Source organism: Lontra canadensis, unplaced genomic scaffold, assembly GCF_010015895.1.
Source record: "Lontra canadensis isolate GAN:19392208 unplaced genomic scaffold, GSC_riverotter_1.0 scaffold18, whole genome shotgun sequence".
Taxonomy (NCBI): domain Eukaryota; kingdom Metazoa; phylum Chordata; class Mammalia; order Carnivora; family Mustelidae; genus Lontra; species Lontra canadensis.
Genome location: NW_022631012.1, coordinates 13,591,614 through 13,612,173, shown reverse-complemented (window position 1 = coordinate 13,612,173; position 20,560 = coordinate 13,591,614). Strand labels below are relative to the sequence as shown.

The following is a 20,560-nucleotide window of genomic DNA, read 5'->3' as shown; positions in this document are numbered from 1 at the left end:
TGGTCTCCGGCCCAGAGCCTCACTTGTCTCTCCTTTCCAGGAAGCCATACAACACAGCTCCTTCTTCGAACCAGAGAGGAAACTGGAATATGGAAATGTTGATGAAGCATTTAAAGGGGTTGATCAGATTCTAGAAGGTAAAGCTCTCTGAAAAACGTGAGGAGAGGGGAAGCAGCCCAGAAGGCTTGTGAGCATGTCTGGTTTAATGCTATCTTTGCCTTTCAGAAATCGTCTAGAAATCAGCTGAGAACCGTCACTTCATTCACACATGCATTTCCCTTTGTCACTGGGGTGTGTGTGTGTGTGTGTGTGTGTGTGTGTGTGTCTAGAGTACAGCAGGGAGGTGAAGAGGGAGGCCCAGCCCCTATATGGTGCGCTGACTGCCTGCCCCATCATGGCTGCAGTTTTTATCCGATGTTGTCTCTTTTCCTGCTCATAACCATCCTGCAGATCAGGAAACTGAGGCTCGGAGTGTATGAACGCAGTTATAAAACAGCTACTCAGTGACAAAGCTGGTAATTGAATTGACAGCTTTTCTTAGGATTTCCAAAGCCCATGTTTCCCTTCCATCCTTTCTCTGACTTCTCCCTCCCTTCCTTCCAGACTTCCTTCCATTGTGTATATGTGTCATTAAAATGGAATTTCTCTCTTAGAAAAGTTGATTACAACTTTCCAATAAAATTTTTATAACTTTTTATTTTGAAATAATTTTAAATTTACAGAAAAGTTGCAATAACATTAAAGAAACTCTCAGTTACTCTTTATCCAGATTCCCTGATTATTAACACTTTACTACACTGGCTTAATCATTCTCTCTTCCTGTACACACACACACACACACACATTTTTTTCTGAGCCATTTGAGAGTAAGTTACGTGCTCGTTTACCCCTAAATACTAGTGTGTGTTTCCTTAGAGCAAGAACATCATCTTCCTTAAGCAGTTATCAAAATCAGAATGTGCACATTGACACAATACTGTTCGTTAACAACAGATCTTATTCAGATTTTGCCACTTGTCTCAGGGAAAAAAAATGTACCTTTATAGTAGGAAAAAAGTCTACCATGGGTCTTCACACAGACTTTCCCCGCTCTGCCCTGCCGTGGTCCCTGCTAGAGAGCCGTCCTTAACCCCTGCTGTGCAAGAGCTGATTGCCCCAGGTGTGTTGCTGGGTGGGCGGTGGGTTTTCTGAACCACAGCTCAGGGTGGAGAATTTCTCATTTGGCATTGTCTGTCTTTAAGTGAATTTCTGGGGTATTGGCATCTAGTGCATATTTGAAACCACCATCACCCTAATTTTTCTCTCCAGCCCTGAGCCCAAGCTCAGAAGCGGCGTAAGGCCTACTAGCATCCTCGAGTGCACAGCCAGAGGTCTGGCAGGTGTATCCGCCCAGCCACTTGAGGTCAAAGCCCATCGTGTTTCTTAACTCTGCTGCTGTGTTAGACCAGAACATGGTCACGCGCTGCCTGGATGACGTCATCTGGAAGCCGTAGCAAAGACACCTTGCGCCATCACTCTTCCAGTATTCCCTGGCACGCCGTCTTATCAGCTGTGGGACTTGGCAGGACCCATCTCCCTGCTTTAAAATTTTATCAGTAAAATAATCCTGATCTCAGAGATCCATTGTGAAGGTTCTAAGAGATAACAGAAGTGTGCTTGGCATAGAGCTTGGCACATCCGTAACGACGAGTGATAGTTACTCCTAGGCTTAGATGTTTCTGTTGTCCTCTGGACACTATTTCACTGTCTCCTGAGCTAACACACTGGCGGGCGCTCATTTAGCACACCCGGTGTTTCCCGGTGCCTCCCAGTGGGAGCCACTTATGAGACCAGCCTGGAGACCTGCCCCGTTTCTGGAATTCTGGAATTGGAGGATTCAGGATAGGGCAGGAATGTGCTTTTGACAAACGTTCACAGTGTTCCAGGCGATTCTTAGGACTAATGAAATGTGGCAAACACTTGAAGGCTGGGTCTGTTTTCTGGGAGAGGAGGAGGGAGCATTTCAGTATGAAGAAATGATGTGTGAGCATCTTGGAAATGCCCATTTTTAAGGCGGTCCTTCCACTTGGACCATAGTATGTTCTTGCCATCTGTGTTTTTGTGTGAATTCATTTGTTGTTCTTTCCCTTGACATCTTATTTTATCATTTAATTAAGGAATTGATTCAGCCTGTCTCTGACTTGAATTTTAGTTTGTATCCTTCCCCTTACCCTACTGATAAATGCAAAAGTGGTACAAGATGCTTTAAAAGGGACACTTACATTGATTTTAAATTTCCACCTTCTTGACTCACTAGTGTGAGGTATTTTTTTTTTTCTTACAATGTAGTTATCATTTGAATTAAGAATCTTTGGCCACAATTTCAGTGAGAGGTAACTGGACGTGATGATCGTCATAACAGCACTTTGTCCCTTAGGAACATAGCTGCCCTAAGAAAATGAAATATTTAAAAGATAAACTATGTAGAACACTAACGACATCAAGTCTTAGACTGTCTTCTTGAAGGGACTGAGATCATGGTTTGTTTTTATCCTCTGAAAATACATTTGGCCCCTCCCTGGCCCTGATGTCATAGCACTGGGAGGGCCTTAGAAACCCCCCAGCCGAGGCCCTGAGGTGAACATCTTTCTCTACATGAAACCTCTTCTCGTTTCTCTCCTTAAAAATGTCTGGAGAGCACAGAAGGCAGTCTGTACAGCAGGATTTGCAAGAGATCTAGGAGCCGTGAAGTGGAGATTATCTTCCCCTCATCCGTCCTACTGGGCACAATACAGGTAGCCTCCTGCGTAGCCTGATGGCTTTTCAGTCTTTAAGGGCTTCTTATTAAAATGGAAATGGGCCCGGAGGAATCACTCCTAAACCCACAGCGGAATCAGATTTTATCTCAGGGATTAGCTGATCAAATTAGTTGATCAAATTAGTTGACAGCAACACCCTGGGAGGAAGAGAGGGAGGGCGCCGTGGGCGGAGGGCGGCATGGTGGACGGTACGATGTAACAGGGTTGGCGTGTTTTCCAGGTGTGAGCAGAAACAGCACTAATAGTTGGTAGCTTTTCATGTTTTAAGTGAAGTAGGTGTTTAACAAAATAAATTCTGATTGGATCGTGGGGACACTAATATGGCAAACCATGACTTTGAGCCACTGTCAGGTGGATTTTTAATGTGCAGTCTTTGATAAAACCTTACATTAATTGAGATTTGAGGGGCGCCTGGGTGGCTCAGTCAGTTAAGCATCTGCCTTCAGCTCAGGTTATGATCCCAGCGTCCCGGGACTGAGTCCCAGGTCCGTCTGGCTTCCTGCTCTGTGGGGAGTCTGTCCTCTCTCTTTCTGCCCCTCACCCAGTCGTGCTCTCTCTCAATCTCACTCTCTCCCTCTCTCAAATAAATAAAATCTTGGAAAAAAAATAAAATTGAGATTTGAATTTTGACATTATACATGAAACAATCTCATTTTTCTGTATTTTTTTCTTTATTCAGAGTTTGGATAAGATAGGAAATCCAGACATCAATACAAAAGATTTCCTTGGGAATCTCCCTTAAACCATCTGCGAATCCCTGTTATTGGATACATTTTTAATTTTTTAAAGTTCTCCCTTTCGCCTAATATGATGGTTGGTCATAATTGTATTCTGTTTTTTTCTGTTTACTCTTTCCCCCCCTACCTTTCAATGGCTTAGTGGAAGATTTTTCAGAACTCCGTTTTGATGAATCTGTAGTGTTTCTCAGTATATCTCTGTCTGGTTTTGTTTTGTTTTGTTTTGTTTTGTTTTTTGGTGGTAGTTCTAGGTGTAAATTTTACATCTAGAACATACAATATATGTAACATATATATTACAATATATCTTGTAGCAACATTTTCTCAGTTTGCACATAGAAATCTTACCTTTCTTCACATCCTTTTACTCTCTCTCATTTATTATAGTCCTAAAAAATTCCTTCTTTATACTCTGAGTACTTCATGAATCAATGTTATAATTTTGCTTTCAATGCAATTTGTAAAATTCAAGAAGAGAAACAAAGTCTCTTGTGTTTACCTGTAGTTGTAGTCTTTCTGTTCTCTTTCCTTCCAAATGTTCCAAGAGTCCATTCAAAAAAAAACATTTCTTGTCTGCTTCACAACTGTCTTTAACCATTATTTTAGGATAGGTCTGTTTAAGACAAATTCTTGGTTTACTTCATTTAAGACTGTCTTGATTTCTTTTTCATTCTTGAAGAGTATTTTTGCTGGATATAGATTTTTGAGTTTCCAGGTCCTTTAGAAGTTGAAGAAAGATGTTGGACCTTTCCTCTGGTCTCCATGGTTTCTGACGAGAACCTACCTTGTGAAGAGTCCTTCCCCTATAGGCAAGGTAGTGTTTTTCTCTGTCTGCTTCCAAGATATTTTCTTATTTTTACTTCTCAGAAGTTTGACTCTGATGTGTCTTGGCATGGATTTCTATGGATGTGTCACATTTTCAAATATTCACTCAGCTTCTCAAATCTGTAGGTTCATGTCTTTTGCCAAGTTTAGGAAATTTTCAGCCATTATTCCTTCAAGTATTTGATGTCAGTGACCCAGATGGTCAATCTTCTTATTTAATCGAAGCTCTGGTCATTGTCTTTTCAGTCTCTTTTTTCCGATGTGAAGGTTAGGCAGCTCTGTTGTTCTGTGTTCTTGATGACTGGTTATTTCCTCTCTTCTCTCCATTCTCTTGTTGAGCTTTTTGGTGGTTGTATTTCTTAGTTCTAAAATTTCCATTTGGCTCTTTTTGTATCTTCTGTTTCTTTGCTGAAATTTCCCATTTTCCCATGTGTTTTAAGTGTTTATGTAAATGCTCGCTGAAGCATTTTTGTGATGGTTGCTTTAAAATCCTTGTTAGATAATTCTAACATTTGTGTCATCTCAGTCTTGGTATGTCGATTGTCTCTTCTCATTCAAGTTGAGTTCTTGGTATAATGAGTGATTTTCAATTGTATCCTGGTCATTTGGCTAATATGTTGTAAGACTCTGCATCTTATTTACATTATCTATTTTATCAGAACTCCTCTGACCCCATGCTGGTGGGAAAATGGGGGTTGCTGCCTTATTATTGCTAGGTAAAGGGTGGAAGTCCAGATTCCTCATGTGGTTTCCAGTGATACCACCACAACACAGGGTTTGGGGCATCTCATTATAGCCTGACAAGGGTAGAAGTCTAGATTTTTCTACCTACCTTTTGCAGATATGAATGGGGCCACAGTGTTTTCACTGGAGTAGAGTGGTCATTGTATAAAAGTTTTCTTGCTAGGCTTCCCATCTCGTGGTCCCTTAGATGGAGAAAGTAGGCTTTTCTTGGGGATTTTCTTTCTGTGTTTTCCTGTTGGTATTTTGGGATTGCTGGCTTCTCTGGTACCAAGTCTGGGATACATGAAGTAAACAGCAACAACAAAGAACTTAACTCACTGAACTCACCATGTATCTTTCCTTGGATCCCAAACTGCCTAGCTGGTCTGCGTTCTCTCTACCTTTCAGAGTCTTCTTATATTTCTTTTGCATATAAATAAATAAAGTTGTTTGCTGTACTTAGTAGAAGGAACCAAGAGAAGTGATGTACTCCATCTCATCTTGGACCAGAAATTTCCTTCTACAGTGTTTTGACTGGCTCTAGAACATCACACACCTTTTCCTAGGACTCTGTGACCTACCATATCGGAAGAACTGACAGATATCCATACCGGACTGTTCTTCAAATCTGCAGATATAATGAAATCTACGTGTTCGTGGCCCTTAACTGTGTAGCCTGCTGTCCTAGCAATATCACAGTTGGTGGAATTTCTCCATAATGGGCGAACAGCTAGGGGATGCTACCTGTTCTTTCTAAAAACCTCCTTGACTCTGATACCTTCCTATAACAGGTGAAATACGTATGGGAGGTCAAGAACATTTTTATATGGAAACTCAGAGCATGCTTGTTGTTCCCAAAGGAGAGGACCAAGAAATCGATGTCTATGTTTCTACACAGTATCCCAAATATGTACAGGTAACTGTGGGGCTGTTGCAGAGGGGAGGTGGCTAAGTTAAGTGGTTTCTGCTGACAACACATACCAAGAGCAATTAAAGACAAAAATTTACCACGGGAACTGAAGGAATTTGGAGTACTAACAGCCCTATCCGTTTGGGTATTAATAGCTCAAAACTTTTAAGAGAATGTTATGAAAGTAGGCACCTTTTGTTTGTGGATTTATAACTTCAGAACCAGTTATGGAGTCAGCAGGTCTCTTTTGCTGTACTCTTGGCATTACTAAGAATGCAAAAGAAAAAAGAGGAAAGCCTGCCCTCCAAAGCTTTTAAGTACCTAACTCACATGAAGCAGTTAGGAAATGGCATTGGACAGAATGGAACCAAATACTTAATCAGCTAAGTCAGGATTTATACAGATGGAAGAATTAAGAGAAAGAAGGGTTTGCTGAGGGCTAGAATCATCCAGAAAGCCCATGAAGATGAAGTCTTCATTGTGAAAGCAAGAGGGGCAAAGCTAAGGGGTTGACTCAGTAGGTCATACAAGCCAGTGTTATTACCAGAACAGGTAGGAATGTGGGAATATGCGGACTGAAGCCTTTTAGAAGCGGGAACATTGAGAAGGGCCAGGCGAGTGCTGTTTCAATCCGGTCTGCTCCTCATTCGCTGTGTGATGCTGGGCCCATCACTTCGTCCCCCTTGGGCTCCACATCTACAAACATGAGTTGTTAAGACTAAATGACCTCCAAACTCTAGGACAGCAAGGAAGAGCAAAACCTGCATGCAGGGAGGGACCCACAGACCCACACACCAGCTCAGTAATAATCCAGATGGTAGGCGAGAAACGTCTCTGGTAGAGACAGCAGAATGTGGGGAAAAGGTCAGGCTGAGAGAGCTTTGCAAGACCTCAAAATCTCACTGCTTCAGGAAACCTATCCCAAGGGATTAGTATGGAAAGGACACTTTGGATATGGTTCAGTGGGAAATTTTTCAAAAATTTATTAGTATAGGGGCACCTGGGTGGCTCTGTCAGCTAAGCATCCAACTCTCAGTTTTGGGTCAGGTCATGATCTCAGGGTCATGGGATTGAGCCTTGCATTGGGCTCCATGCTGGGCTTGAAGCCTGCTTAAGATTCTCTCTCTCCCTCTGCTCCTTCCACCCCCAGTCCCCGCCCACCCCCTGCCATGCTTTCTCTCTCTCAAAAGAAATTATTAGCACAAAAATATTCTGAAAGGACTGAAAGGACTACTTAATATTAATGATAGTTCTTGCAATGTCATAATAGCTAAATGCCACTGACATCAGTTGTGGATGTGCTTAGGTTATTGGAAGCTGTCCTGTTATTTAGTGTAGCTGCACAGTTTTTGTATTGTGTGTAACATTTTGGAATCAAAAATGAGTAAGTCCTGCCCCACTCCCTTGCTGCAGATGGATCGGATTAATGGGAACTATTATCATTCACAGGACATTGTTGCTTCAACCCTGAAGCTCCCAGCTAACAAGGTCATGTGTCATGTCAAGCGTGTTGGTGGGGCTTTTGGGGGGAAGACTTTCAAAACCGGCATCATGGCAGCCATCACCGCATTTGCCGCCAGCAAGTAAGTGGAGAAAATCTGCTCAATCAGATTAAAAATAAAATGAAGTCATGCTGTGCATTCTCAATACTGAGGTTCAGGAGGAAGAATTTGGGTGAAGATTATTTAAAATCATATATGGTATACAAATACACAAAGCTGCCGTTTTATTACAACTTTTTTATCTTATATTGTCATACCAGATACTAAGAACCAAAATGAGACTCAAGTACCCAAAAGTGAAAGCCACAGTAAAAATACCTGAAGAGCAGACAGAAACAAATCCCAGAGGGATGCTGGTTACTTGTCTTAGCACGTGTGTCTGTGTATAGGTCACTTCAACAATTTGAAAAAAGCTCAATCATATATATAAATATATATTTGACCATATATATTATTTATATATATTATATATATGATAAATATATATGTAAAATCCTTTATGTGTATTTATATATAACATATTATATATGCTATATAATATATATTAAGTATATATATAAATAAATATATGTGTTCCTACATATATTTTCTTGATTTAAATGAAGATTTTTGCTTTTGTGATGCTTACCTTTATTTACATTTATTTACATTATATATATTTACATTATTTATATATTATATAAATATTATAATTATATATATTTACAGTTATTTACATGATATATATTTACATTTTATATATAATATTTATATATTTACATTTATTTACATTACCATTTTCCTTTAAGGATCCCAAAACATTACCATAGGAAATGGTCTTTGGAGCAGACACATGTAGAAGGCTTAATTTCTTTGCTGAATGATATGAGTCAGTTCCTGTATCCCATGAAGCAAAATGACCTTGATTCTAGGTCTGTCCTTTCAGAGAACACTTGGAAATCAGACACTACCTGAGTTCCTCCATTCGGAACCAGTCTATGATGTGGCCCTGGGACCATTTCCCTGTAACAGAGGTTGTTATCACAGCGGGAAATATGCCCAAAGCAATACCCTAGGGCCCCTGACACCCGAGACCCTCCCTTGCAGGGAGGGTGCTCTGCCAGGCATTGTGCTCTGACCCAAGGTGAGGGGAGGCCACGGTGCACTCCTGAGATCAGAATGGCCCTGCAGTGTGCGAGGACGCTCCTCCAGCTCTCGCCAAGAGTTAGTACCATCCCCGGGGGGCAGCTACAATCTCCTCCCCAGATGGCAGCTCCTTGGTTGATAGTTTACCGCTCTGCTCTAGACACGGCCGCGCTGTCCGCTGTGTTCTGGAGCGGGGAGAAGACATGTTGATCACTGGAGGCCGCCACCCTTACCTTGGAAAGTACAAAGTGAGTAGAAGAAGAGCGGGGATGGAAAGGCTTTATGTCACCGAGATGACATTGCGTGCTGGCAGCAGCGCTGGGCTGCTCTTTCCTGGGAACTAACACTGAGCAAATCAGCAAACCTGCTTCTACTTATCTTTCTGTTCCTTGTGCTCACCGGCTACTGGCCGGCTCACACCTGCTTTACTTGAAGATGTCAGTTTGTGGACAAGTACTAACTGGATTTGGCTGATACAGAGTGAATGATTGGAAAGCCTGTGAGTATACACACACACACACACACACACACACACACACACACACACCTGTGAAAGGAGATACATGTATGTATGTGTATCTATGTGTGTATATATATATATATGCACACATATGTATGTATGTGTATATATATATACACACATCTGTGAAAGGAGATCTGATAGCAGACAAATTCCATGTTTTCTAAAAATAGAATAATTCCCAATAGTGTTCTGTGAAATTATAATTATTTGCCAACAGCTTCCTCATCTTTCAGTATAGCAAAGGTATTTCTATAAACTCTGTCCCAGAAATTCCTAGAAAAATTTCTGTAGCAGAAAATAATTATATTTGCTTTTATAAGAAATAGATTAACTTGTCAGAATAGATTAACTGCCATGATAAACAACTTAAAAACTCTCAGGGCCTTTAAACCCGTATTGTGTTACTTCTTGCTCAAGTAACAGCTCAGTAGAATCAGCAGGGATTAGGGGAAAGGGCAGAGGAGAGGACTCTGCTCTGAAAAATTATTCAGGGATTTAAACTTTTTCAACCCAGCACTGCCACCATCATCCCCTCAGATTGCATCATGTGATATGGAAGTCACAAGGCTCAGATGGCTATTCTAATTATTTAGTTAATTATTTTAATTAACTAAATGAAATAAGAAACTTTAGGGGTGCCTGGGTGGCTCAGTCAGTTAAGCATCTGCCTTTGGCTTAGGTCATGATCAAAGGGTCCTGAGATTGAGTCCCATGTTGGGCTCCTTGTTCAGCGGGAAGCCTGTTTCTTCCTCTGCCTGGCACTCCCCCTGCTTACGCATGCTCTCTCTTTCTGACAAATAAATCTTTTTTAAAAATTTAAAAATAAATAAAACAGAAAATTCAGTTCGACAGTTGCGTTAGCTGTACTTCAAGTGCTCAGTAACTACGTGTGGCCAGTGGCTGCCATATTGGACATGTAGATATGGAACATTGCCGTCACCTCGGAAAGTTCTATTGCAGAGCAACACCTTAGGGACTCTGAGTCCTCTGCTGGGTCTTCTGTGGAGGACAGAACCAAAGGAAGAGTGTTATGTGAGAAGTGTTTTAGGCACCAGGCGTGTTAAGTGCGGGCCTTGCTTCTATTCACGTGTAATGAGCCAGGACTTTGCCATCTAACTCTGAGGGTGGCTGGGCAGCGTAGTCTTCCACATGCCCAGGATGAAAGACAACAGCATTTGTTGAACACGGCATCATCTCCATCACAACTGGTGTACTTGCATCCATATTTTTAGGAGATAAGGGATGAGTTTATTTCATCTCACGTGCAATTGGATCTATATTTAGAATTTGGTTTAGTTTAACAAAGATTAGAGTGAACTTTGTTCTGAAAGACATTACATTTTAGGGGCTAAGGGGGAAATAAAACATACACATATGAAGTCATCATGAAAACATCATGACGTCGGGTTAAAAATGAGATGTGCATGGTAAACTATAAGTTGTTGTACGTACATGAGACATCTTAGAGATGGTGAAACTTAAACGGCCTTCAAGGACAGATGAGCAGAAAGAAGGCGTTGGGTGGTGGGAACGCAGAGGAGGGATAAACATGGTGTGGTGGTAAGGGGAGGGGGAATTAGAACACATACTAATTACCGAGGGGTGGTGGGAAATAGGGTTGGTTAGGTTAAGTGATGCCAGATTGAGTGAGGCCTAGAGTTTCAGGATTGGGGTTGAAACTTGATCTTGTAAGAAAGAGTAGGACCGAGTAGATCCTTGACCAGTCAAGTGTCGTAACTGAACACAGGTGCATTGGAGAAGGTCATATGATGGCACAGGGCAGGATAGCCTAGGGAGGAGAGAGGGAGCATTCAGACATCAACTATTTGGGGTCTGAGCTGTGATAATAAGATGTTGAAGAAATGAGTCCAAGAGCCGTGGTAGGATAAAATAAAATAGGAGCCGGTGGCAAACTTGGCAAAGCCCAGGGGAGAGTAAAACCACAAACATGACTTGGTGGTTTCTAGTAGAAAGCACCAAGTTGGAAGGAGGAACCAATCTGGAAGAACAGTGATGAGCTTGTTCCTTCACCGATAGGGTTCCTTGTCCTTCCCCAGTGTGGAACCTTATAACAATCTGTTACTGGTTGTTATAGTTACAGAAGCCTTAAGCACAGTGGTGATTATAATTATGAAAAAAAATGATGTCTTCTGATGTAGAGTGAAGACAAGAGATGATATTGATAACACTTGTAATACTAATATTCATAATTTATATTTAGAACACTTACTGTGTTTCAGTCACCCACCTACAATTTCCTACACATTACCTTATTTATTGACATTTCACAGATAGAGAGGTTATAGAGCTTGCCTGAGATCACAGAACTAGTTAAGTGGCAGAGGCAGGACTCAAACTTCTGGAATCCACAGGCCGTGCCCTTGACAACGACTTTGGTTTGAATCTGGTTCCGTTCAGCAAAAATCACAAAGTGAACTCTAGTAAGTTCAGAGATACTGAAGCGGAGTGCATTTGGAAAGCAGGGATATTGGATACTTACGAAGCACAAGGAAGATATTTCTGTAAAAGACCTCTAGCATCACCCAATGGTGCTGAGAGTTTTCATCAAACTGGGCCCGCTGAGAAAAACGTGCTGAGCCCCTTGCGAGCCAGCCACCAGACTGGGAGATTAGAAGATGAGGTGGCCTCAGGGGAGAGAGTTCAGGTAGAAATGTGGAGCCAGAATGCAAGGATTTGTGGCAAGAAAAGGAGGTTGAGAACGATGAGGTTGGTTTGCTTGGGGAGGGAAGAGCCGGGTTGGTTGAACAGTAGTAATGAATTTTCCAGGAGGGGTTTTGTTTGTTTTGCTGTTATATCTTTCTCTACCCTGACTTTTTCCTTAGCTTTTTACCCTTTTTTACACACAACAGAACATTTGCTGTCTCCTCCATGTTCAACTGTACGGTTTGGTGGCATTAAGTACATTCACATTGTTGTACAACCATCATCACCGTCCATCTCTGGGATTCTTTTCATCCTGTAGAACTGAAACTCAGCACCCACTAAGCAATATATCCCCCTTTCTTCCACCCCCAAACCCCTCCAAAAACCTACTATTCTACTTGCTAGGAATCTGATTACACCAGATACCTGATATAAACGGGATCAAATGGTATTTATCCTTTTGTGACTGGCTTATTTCACTTAATATAATGTCCTCAGAGTCCATCCATGTTATAGTATGTGTCAGAATTTCCTGCCTTTTTAAGGCTGAATAATATTCCGTTGTATGTACCACATTTTGTCGATCATTCGTCCATTGACGGATACTTGGGTTGCGTCTAGCCCTTGGCTATTGTGTATAATGCTACTGTGAACATACATGTACAGATAGCTCTTCAGGACCCTGCTTTTAGTGCTTTCAGATAAATGCCCCAAAATAGGCTTACTAGATTATATTATATTTCTATTTTTAATTTTTTTGAGAAACCGCCATACTGTTTTCCTCAGCAGCTCCACCATTTTGCATTTCCACCAGCGGTGCACAGGGCGGCCAGTTTCTCCACATGCTCACCTACACTATTTTGTTACTGGTTGGTTGGTGGTTGTTTTCTTATAGTAGCCATTCTGATGGATGTGAGGTGGTCTCTTGTGATTTTGATTTGCATCTCTCTAATGACTAGAGATGTTGAGCATCTCTCCCTGTGGTGATTGGACATTTGAATCTCGTCTTTGGAGAAATGTCTATTCAAATCCTTCATGTTTTTAGTCAGGTTGGGTTTTGTTGTTGTTGTTGTTGAGTTATAAGAGTTCATACACACACTGGATATGAATCCCATATGAGATATATGATTTGAAAAATTTTCTCTGTCTTCTGGTTTGTCTTTTCACTCTGTTGTGTCATTTGGTATATGGAAGTTTTAAATTTTGCTGTAGTAGAGTTGGTCTATTTTTTTTCTTTTGTTCCTTTGCTTTCGGTGTCCTATCCAAGAAATCATTGCCAAACCAATGTTGTGAAGCTTTTTATCTGTGTGAGGAAGACTTCCAAGTGACAAAGTAAAATGTATAGAGACATGGTCCCCAGCCCCAGCATTCAAGGTCAGTTCTCTCTTCCTAGGCTGGGTTCATGAACGACGGCAGAATCGTGGCCCTGGACATGGAGCATTATAACAATGGGGGTGCCTCCCTGGATGAGTCATTACTTGTAAGTGCTTTAAGAAGCAAGTTCACATTCTAGGAAGTATGACATAAAATTATAAAATTCAGAGGAAGTTCAATAGCTAAATAACTTTTTAATAAATAAATAAATAAATGAAGACCCATACTACACAGACAACCATGTGTCATTTACTGGCGCCCCCAGAGTGAGCCCAGACATACTGGCTAAGTCTGTGTCTATATATTATGTCCATGTTTCCCATACTGAGACTTCTTTTCCCAAGGGCAAGCATTCGACCTCAGCCACAGCTCTGCTGCTATTCTGGCTTGGATCATTCGTGGTTGTGGGCTGTCCAGTGCATGGTAGGATGACCGGCAACATTCTTGGCCTCTAGTGACTGGATGTCAATGGCCCAGCTACCCTCTGGTCTCAACAACCAAAAGTGTCTCCAGACATTACCAGGGAAGACAGAGGACAAAATCACCCCTGGTTGAGAACCAGTGCATTAGACCAAATAACCAAAACTTTTTTTTTTTGCCATCCTTTGCAGGATATTTTATTCATTACATTCTGTAGACCCCATGTTTAGAGCCTCTGAATGTTTCAAAGTCTTTGGCAGTTGTCTGAAACCTGGGGGAAAATGCATTCGTCCTGAAATATGAACATAAAACATGATGATTTCAAAAAGAAAAAGTATTTAAATCCTTAAAAATTATAGCAGACATTCTTTTAATTTAGGACACAGGTCTGTCTTAGCATGTTTGATGTGACATAGAAAGGGTTGGTCATTTCCAGCTTGGTTTTGGTCTTCAGTCTCAGGAGGGCAAAATCTGATGAGAATCTGATCACACCAACTCTGGATCTCCGCAGGTGGTAGAAATGGGACTTCTGAAAATGGAAAATGCTTACAAGTTTCCTAACCTGCGCTGCCGGGCGTGGGCGTGCAGAACCAACCTGCCATCCAACACAGCTCTGCGTGGCTTTGGCTTCCCTCAGGCGGGGTTCATCACTGAGTCCTGTATCACCGAAGTTGCAGCCAGGTGTGGTCTGGCCCCCGAGAAGGTAAGGCTAAACTAGTCTCTCACACAGGAGACATCAGGCTCCAGAGCAGGGAGGACCCCTGGGGGGTCATTCAGGTTGAGGAATTTGGATCCAGAGGGGCTAAATGGTGTGCCCGGGGGTAACCCAGCTCACTAGTGAAGACAGAGCCAGGACTCCAAAGTTCAGTGTGCCTTGTCTCACTTGGGCTCTTTGCCCAGAATCCTGGAGACAGAGGATCTTGAAGAGGGAGCTTCGGACTCCGGCTCATTCAGTGAGAAGTCTCCGTCAGTTGGGGATATAAGTGCTACCAATCAACGAGTCCTGTCAAGCCCTTTTTTCTCCTCCTTGAATGTCTCAGGCAGCTGTCAGAAAGTTTCAGTCATTTCAGTTACTAAAATAGTTTCCTTTCTGTTCTTGAAGTCGCCATCGCAATTTCATTCATGATAAGCTTGTCCCCCCTCCCTGTGCCTCTTGCCTTCAGAACCCTGGAGCGGAGTTAGGGTGGGGAGGCATGGTGTCCATTCTTCCCCGCCTTCTCCACTCTGGGCATCCTGCTGTGCTGTTGGGGCAGAGAGGGAAGGGAGGACCAGAGGAAGCAGCCTTTGCCCAACGAGCTCTTGTCCCCTCCGTGCTTAGATGTAGCCACTTTTCAAGTATGTTTCTGTGGGCTCCATTTCTGCTAATTCTCTCTTGGAAATGGACAGTCCCCTGTGAGGGTGGGTTAGATTTCCAGCTGCCCTCGGTGGGCACCTCAGGCGGTATTTCCCATTATCTCTTTGCCCCATGCTGCAGCAAACCTTGGAAAGCCCCAGTCTCCACTTCATCTGCCTGCTTTCTTGCTGTTCAATACTAGAATAGGTGGCCCTAGGCAGAAGTCATTTTCTTTTTGTCTCTTGAACTTCTGGGGGCCTCTGCCCCTCTCTTCTCATCACAGCCTCCTTCCCAGATGTACTGTGGCATTTGGCAGCATAGAGGAAATCAGATAATGACCTCCCTCCCCGCCGGGGCAGTCGGAGGAGAGAATAGCCACCCTTAAAAACACTGCTTTCCCTAGGGTACCTGGGTGGCTCAGTTGGTTAAGCATCCCACTCTTGGTTTCAGCTCAGGCCATAACCTCAGGGTTGAGAGACTGAGCCCCAAGTCAGGCTCTGCACTCAGCATGGAGTCTGCTTAAGATTCTTTCTTTCCCTCTATCCCTCCTGTTCATTCTCACTTGCTCTCTCTCTCTCATAAATAAGTAAATCTTAAAAAAAAAAAGAATCTTAATTTATTCTTCATCCTAGTTACCAGTTATGTTTTAATAAATATAAAAGATTGTTGAAGGAAAAAATGAAACAAGATGGGATCGGGAGGGAGACAAACCATAAGAGATTCTTAAACTCACAAAACAAACTGAGGGTTTGTTGGGGTGTTTGTGAGGGGGAGGCGGGTAGAGAGAGGGTGGTGGGGTTATGGACGTTGGGGAGGGTATGTGCTATGGTGAGTGCTGTGAAGTGTGTAAACCTGGCAATTCACAGACCTGTATCCCTGGGGCTAATAATACATGTATGTTAATAAAAATAATTTTTAAAAAATGTATATATAAGCTTGTTTAAGCTTGTTTAACTAGAGTGAGTAGTCTTATCTTTTCACAACATCTGAACAATCCAAATTGTGTAGATCATGTACCCTGGAAGTTAAATTCAGGAATACGTCTCAACAGATGTTCACAAATGCAGCTAGAATTAGAGGAACCTACAGTGTCCCGGGACTGTACTGAGTCATATAAGAAATATAAGGAGAGGATACCTTCATTTGAACTTACGCCAGAGCAGCATAGAAAGTACATAAGTGCTAACATATGTGATAGAGGCTTCAGGTAGAGAAGGCTTCAGTAAGGGCTTTAACAAGGAGTAAGTGGAACTCAGTTTGGGCCTGATGGGAAGAGCAGAACTTAACTAGGAGGACAGTGGAGAGACTACATCGGTTGCCTCTCCTCCATTTTGATTTCCTTTTCTTTTATAGGTCCGAACGATAAACATGTACAAGGAAATTGATCAGACACCCTACAAACAAGAGATTAACGCCAAGAACCTGATTCAGTGTTGGAAAGAATGTATGGCTAAGTCTTCCTATACCCTGAGGAAAGCGGCCGTGGAAAAATTCAATTCAAAGAATTATTGGAAGAAAAAAGGGCTGGCTGTGGTCCCCCTGAAGTTTCCTGTTGGCCTTGGCTCAGTCACTATTGGTCAGGTTAGTTCTCCAAACAGACCAATCAGAGGGGGTTGGGGAAAATTTCTGTGAAGGCGGATTAGTCATAGGGTTGCAATGCCTGTTTGTAAACCTTCCCCAAAGTTGTCCTAAGTCGAGCTAGCTTTTCTCCAGAGGAGATAAGAGCTCCTTTGCAGGAATCCCCCGTGTTAGCGACAAGCATTCTTGCTGGGAAATCAGAAGACCTGGTATCTGCTTTTGGCCCTCGCATTAAGCAACTGAGTCAACTTGCTCTGGGCCCAGATCTCTCAAGTACGAGGCCAGATGGTGGGATGGTTGACGGCCAAGACGCCTCTTCCAGCTCCTCTGTGCTGCTGTGTCGCTGGACCGTGAAATAGAAATGGGAAGCTGCATGGCATTTGATTTTTGGGGGGGGGGGGTGGGATAAACTAAACCCAGAAGAGTAAAATCATTTAAATAATTTTTTTAAAGCATTTTAGAAGTTTACTCCCTTCTTAGCTGTTAAAAATGTGAAGGGAGGGATGAGAAATCTATTCTTATAGTTTCTTCAACTGATGAAGTAAATTCTCTGCTTGTTTTTGTTTGCTGCTTCTGGCCCCTCATTCTTGAATGAAACATACCTGAACAGCTGGTGGTCTGCACTACTCTAGCTCACTCCAGCCGCTGATGTGGGACCTGTTATCTATGTTCTTACATATACGTTTGTGTATACATACATATATGTAGAGAAGAGGGCAGAGCCCTCAAAACTGTTGTCACTCCCCTTTGCAGAATTCACAGCTTCGGCTGAGCCATGAAGAAGGAATGGCAGGTGCTTTGAGTATGGACAGGTTAGGGATAAATGGGAGTGGAACTGTGAGGAGCACTAGTAAGTCATCTGTGTGTAGAGGGAGCCGAGGAGGCCAAAAAAAAAAAAAAAAAAAGGGCAGGAAGGTTCTTCCTTCATTCCCATCCCGGTCCATTCACCTCACCCTCCTGGCTCAGCTTGGGTGTGATCTCGAGAGTGTCTTATGCTTGGTTAGACCGGTGGTAGCTCGGAGGAGCATTGTGACAATACAGGCGGTGATGTCTTCTGCAGCGTCCCGTTCTTGCCCTGTTTGTGGTGACAGAAACATGTAGTCATCTGTACACAATGTCCCCAGATGAGGGAGACAGTCAGGAGACAGTGGTCGAGGAATAAAGGCAAAACCAAGATTATTCAGAAGGAGGGGAGAGGAGGAACCCACCATCAGAAAAGGGTTAGGGAACAGTGAATCTCAGTCCGCGGTTTGGGGGTTACACCAATGAGCGTGGGCTAACGAAGCCATCAGTCCGGTCCATCTGTTTCTGAGCAGACCAGCCAGCATCCCTGGGGAGAACAGCCCCTGTTGTTTGCAGATCTGCCGGCAGCCCTGGGGCATAACCATGCTAGACGCGGTGGGCTGTCTCTACGCAAGCATTGCCCTTACCTGACATCCGGTCTCCACAGCAGGCCAGACCTGGCCCGTTTCCCGGATCAGAAATTTCTCAGAAATTTTGTATCTAAGAAATAGTGATAATTACTCAGTACCCCTTTTAGATTTTATTCCTTTCAACCCTCAGGACAACCTGTAAGATTTGTAGGCCTCATTTAGCGGTGAGGGAACGGAGGCTTCAGGAGCTAAAATAACTTGTCTGAAGCCCCACATCTGGAGAGAGGGCCTGGAGACTCGTGTCTGAGAGGCCGCAGAAGCAGTGTTTTCTCAGCCCCAGCAGCTGCCCTCCCTGGTACCGTCTGGTGGGAACCGAGGTGGCCTTCAGCTCAGCCGGGAGGAAACAGACCACAGCCAGCAGTACGACTTCATTCTCAGACCACCAGCCCTACCCATCTCCCCCTGGAGACCCGCTGCCATGCTGGAAACATCGGCGTAGGGCCCAGTGGAGGAGTCCGAGATCCGGCAAGCTGCTTCCTGGAAGCCGAGTGCCAAAGGGCGATCCCAAAGCAAATCAGATGGAGGAGGGACGGAATGAGGAAGGACATGGTGAGGCCCAAGGCTGGGGCATTCGTCATAGCCCGCTTCACCGTCGCTGGGTAGGTGGGATTCTGTGTCATAGAAGGAGAAACCGAAGCCCGCAGGCCTTCACTCTCTGGCCCAAGGACATCCAGCTATCGTGTGACAGAAGGAGGAGTGGGCCTGGACATGGTCTGGGCATGTGTCTTCATCACCCCGGGCCGTCCGCCTGAGTAGAGGCAGCCCTGTGCCGTGACAGCCGAGGGGCTCACACCTACCTCCCGTCCGGTGTACTTGAGGACTAGCCTGTGGACATGCCGGAGCAGCCAGGACCCGGCCAGCTTCCGTGTCCCCAGTACCTTAGCACGGCGCCCGCCACAGGGCAGAAACCAGTGCTGCCCTGGCGGAGACATGTGGGGAATCCGTGGAACCACAAGAAGCCCCTGCCTTCACAAATCCTGGATTTTTGTGCCACACTGCCCAGAAGCTTAGATACTAAGAAACTGGCTGACACGGTGTTAAGTCACCCATCGCTGGCCCAGACTGCACCGATGAGGTTGGCATCTCCCAGCGGAACAGCTACAGAGGTGCGCCTCGCTGGGCTTCCCAACCACCGTGGAACCACGGGAAGCATTTTCCCTAGGACCACATGCTGTTACTAACGCTCTTCCACTAGAGACGCACAGTGAAAAGGCCATCCTTGTTTTCTGAGGCCTTTTGGGATATCTCCATCCCCCTTAGTCTAGTGTGGACAAAATTGCAAGAAGGCACGTTCTTGTTGATTATAAAACATGTTTAGCTGAAGTCCTGATGTTTCTGATTATAGCAGCCTTTAATTCTATGTTAGCAGTTTGGTTCTTTCTGGGTCCCCAAGGGGAGCTGTACAGTTAGATAAGATTACTTCCAAGTTCCCTTCTAACAAAAGCCCTGTAATTTTGTGCCAGGATAATTTGGGGTAGGCTTGGCTCATTTGGTAGCAAACAGTGTCTGTCTGTCCCATCTTATCTGGGTTTTTGTTTTTGCTTCTCTTTATCATACCTACAGCTACGGGACTATGTGTTCATGGAAACAATTCTCTCTGCCCCAACCTATCTGCACTTAACTTGGCATTTTACAGCTGACCCCCTGCAAAAAACAAACCCCAAACCTAGATTGTTGTTCTACTGTGGATTAGGGAGATCCTCAAATGTCCTCATGAAGAAATAGCAGCTTAAGTATCATTGTCCTGCCCCAGCCTCAAAGCCAGCCCCTGCCAGCCTGGCATCTTGTGGGGCGATCCTGAGGCAGCTCCGGCCCCAGCCCTGGCCGGGCTCTGCTCAGTGGTCTCAGGGCAGTGGGGAAAGTGTGCGTATTTCAGCAGGAAATGGAACGGAGGGGATCATTTCCAGGGAAAATGTTTTATTCTGTTTATTTATTTATTTTCATGTGGTACTTTTTAACACCTTCTAGAATAGACTGACGTGAGGCACATATTTGGTTTTGAGGACAATTTTTACTCTGACATCTGCTTATCATTTAACATTAAACTACTAAATTTGGCAAGGGACAGAGTGGGTCGGGGTCTGCCCGGGAATGTTCTGTATGTCTTTGAACTGAGAGCAGCTGAGCACATGTTTTTCATTTTAACTCCAGTAGAGTTAACACACAGTGTTGTGTTAGCTTCAGGTGTCCATATAGCGTCCAACACGTCTGTATGTTACTGTCCAGGGAGAGTGTCGTGATTGACGAGACGTGTGATAATATCAGTCCAAAAGCTCATGGCGACTCTTGTCATCTTTTCCGGTTAGGCTGCTGCCTTGGTTCACATTTACCTGGACGGGTCTGTGCTGGTAACTCACGGTGGGATCGAAATGGGCCAGGGGGTCCACACTAAAATGATTCAGGTGAGTTTGCAGCTGGTTGGATTAAGCTGGGTGTGTGCTTGTAGCTGAGTGTATGAGAGAGAAACCATGCTTGTGTGTTTTCTGTTCCAAAATGAAAAAGATACGAGATTCTAGCTTTGACAGCTTCAACTGTTAAGCTGTTAACAGCAACTGGGTAAACCAGCTAGTTTTATAACTGAAGGTCCTAAAAGAATGCGCAAAAAGCGTCTCAGA

The 20,560-nt window shown here is 43.7% G+C and overlaps 1 protein-coding gene across 1 annotated transcript in view; it reads left to right on the top strand.

Annotated features, from left to right (window-relative positions):
* The window catches only part of LOC116869145 (aldehyde oxidase), an 80,015-nt gene that overhangs the window by 46,412 nt on the left and 13,043 nt on the right, over positions 1–20,560 (top strand). Inside the window, exons 20-27 of the mRNA XM_032860125.1 lie at positions 41–137; positions 5,875–5,999; positions 7,443–7,576; positions 8,781–8,868; positions 13,201–13,287; positions 14,113–14,304; positions 16,288–16,515; positions 20,252–20,347. Of these exons, the coding sequence (XP_032716016.1) occupies positions 41–137; positions 5,875–5,999; positions 7,443–7,576; positions 8,781–8,868; positions 13,201–13,287; positions 14,113–14,304; positions 16,288–16,515; positions 20,252–20,347 (1,047 nt within the window). The remainder of the gene's footprint in view (positions 1–40; positions 138–5,874; positions 6,000–7,442; positions 7,577–8,780; positions 8,869–13,200; positions 13,288–14,112; positions 14,305–16,287; positions 16,516–20,251; positions 20,348–20,560) is intronic.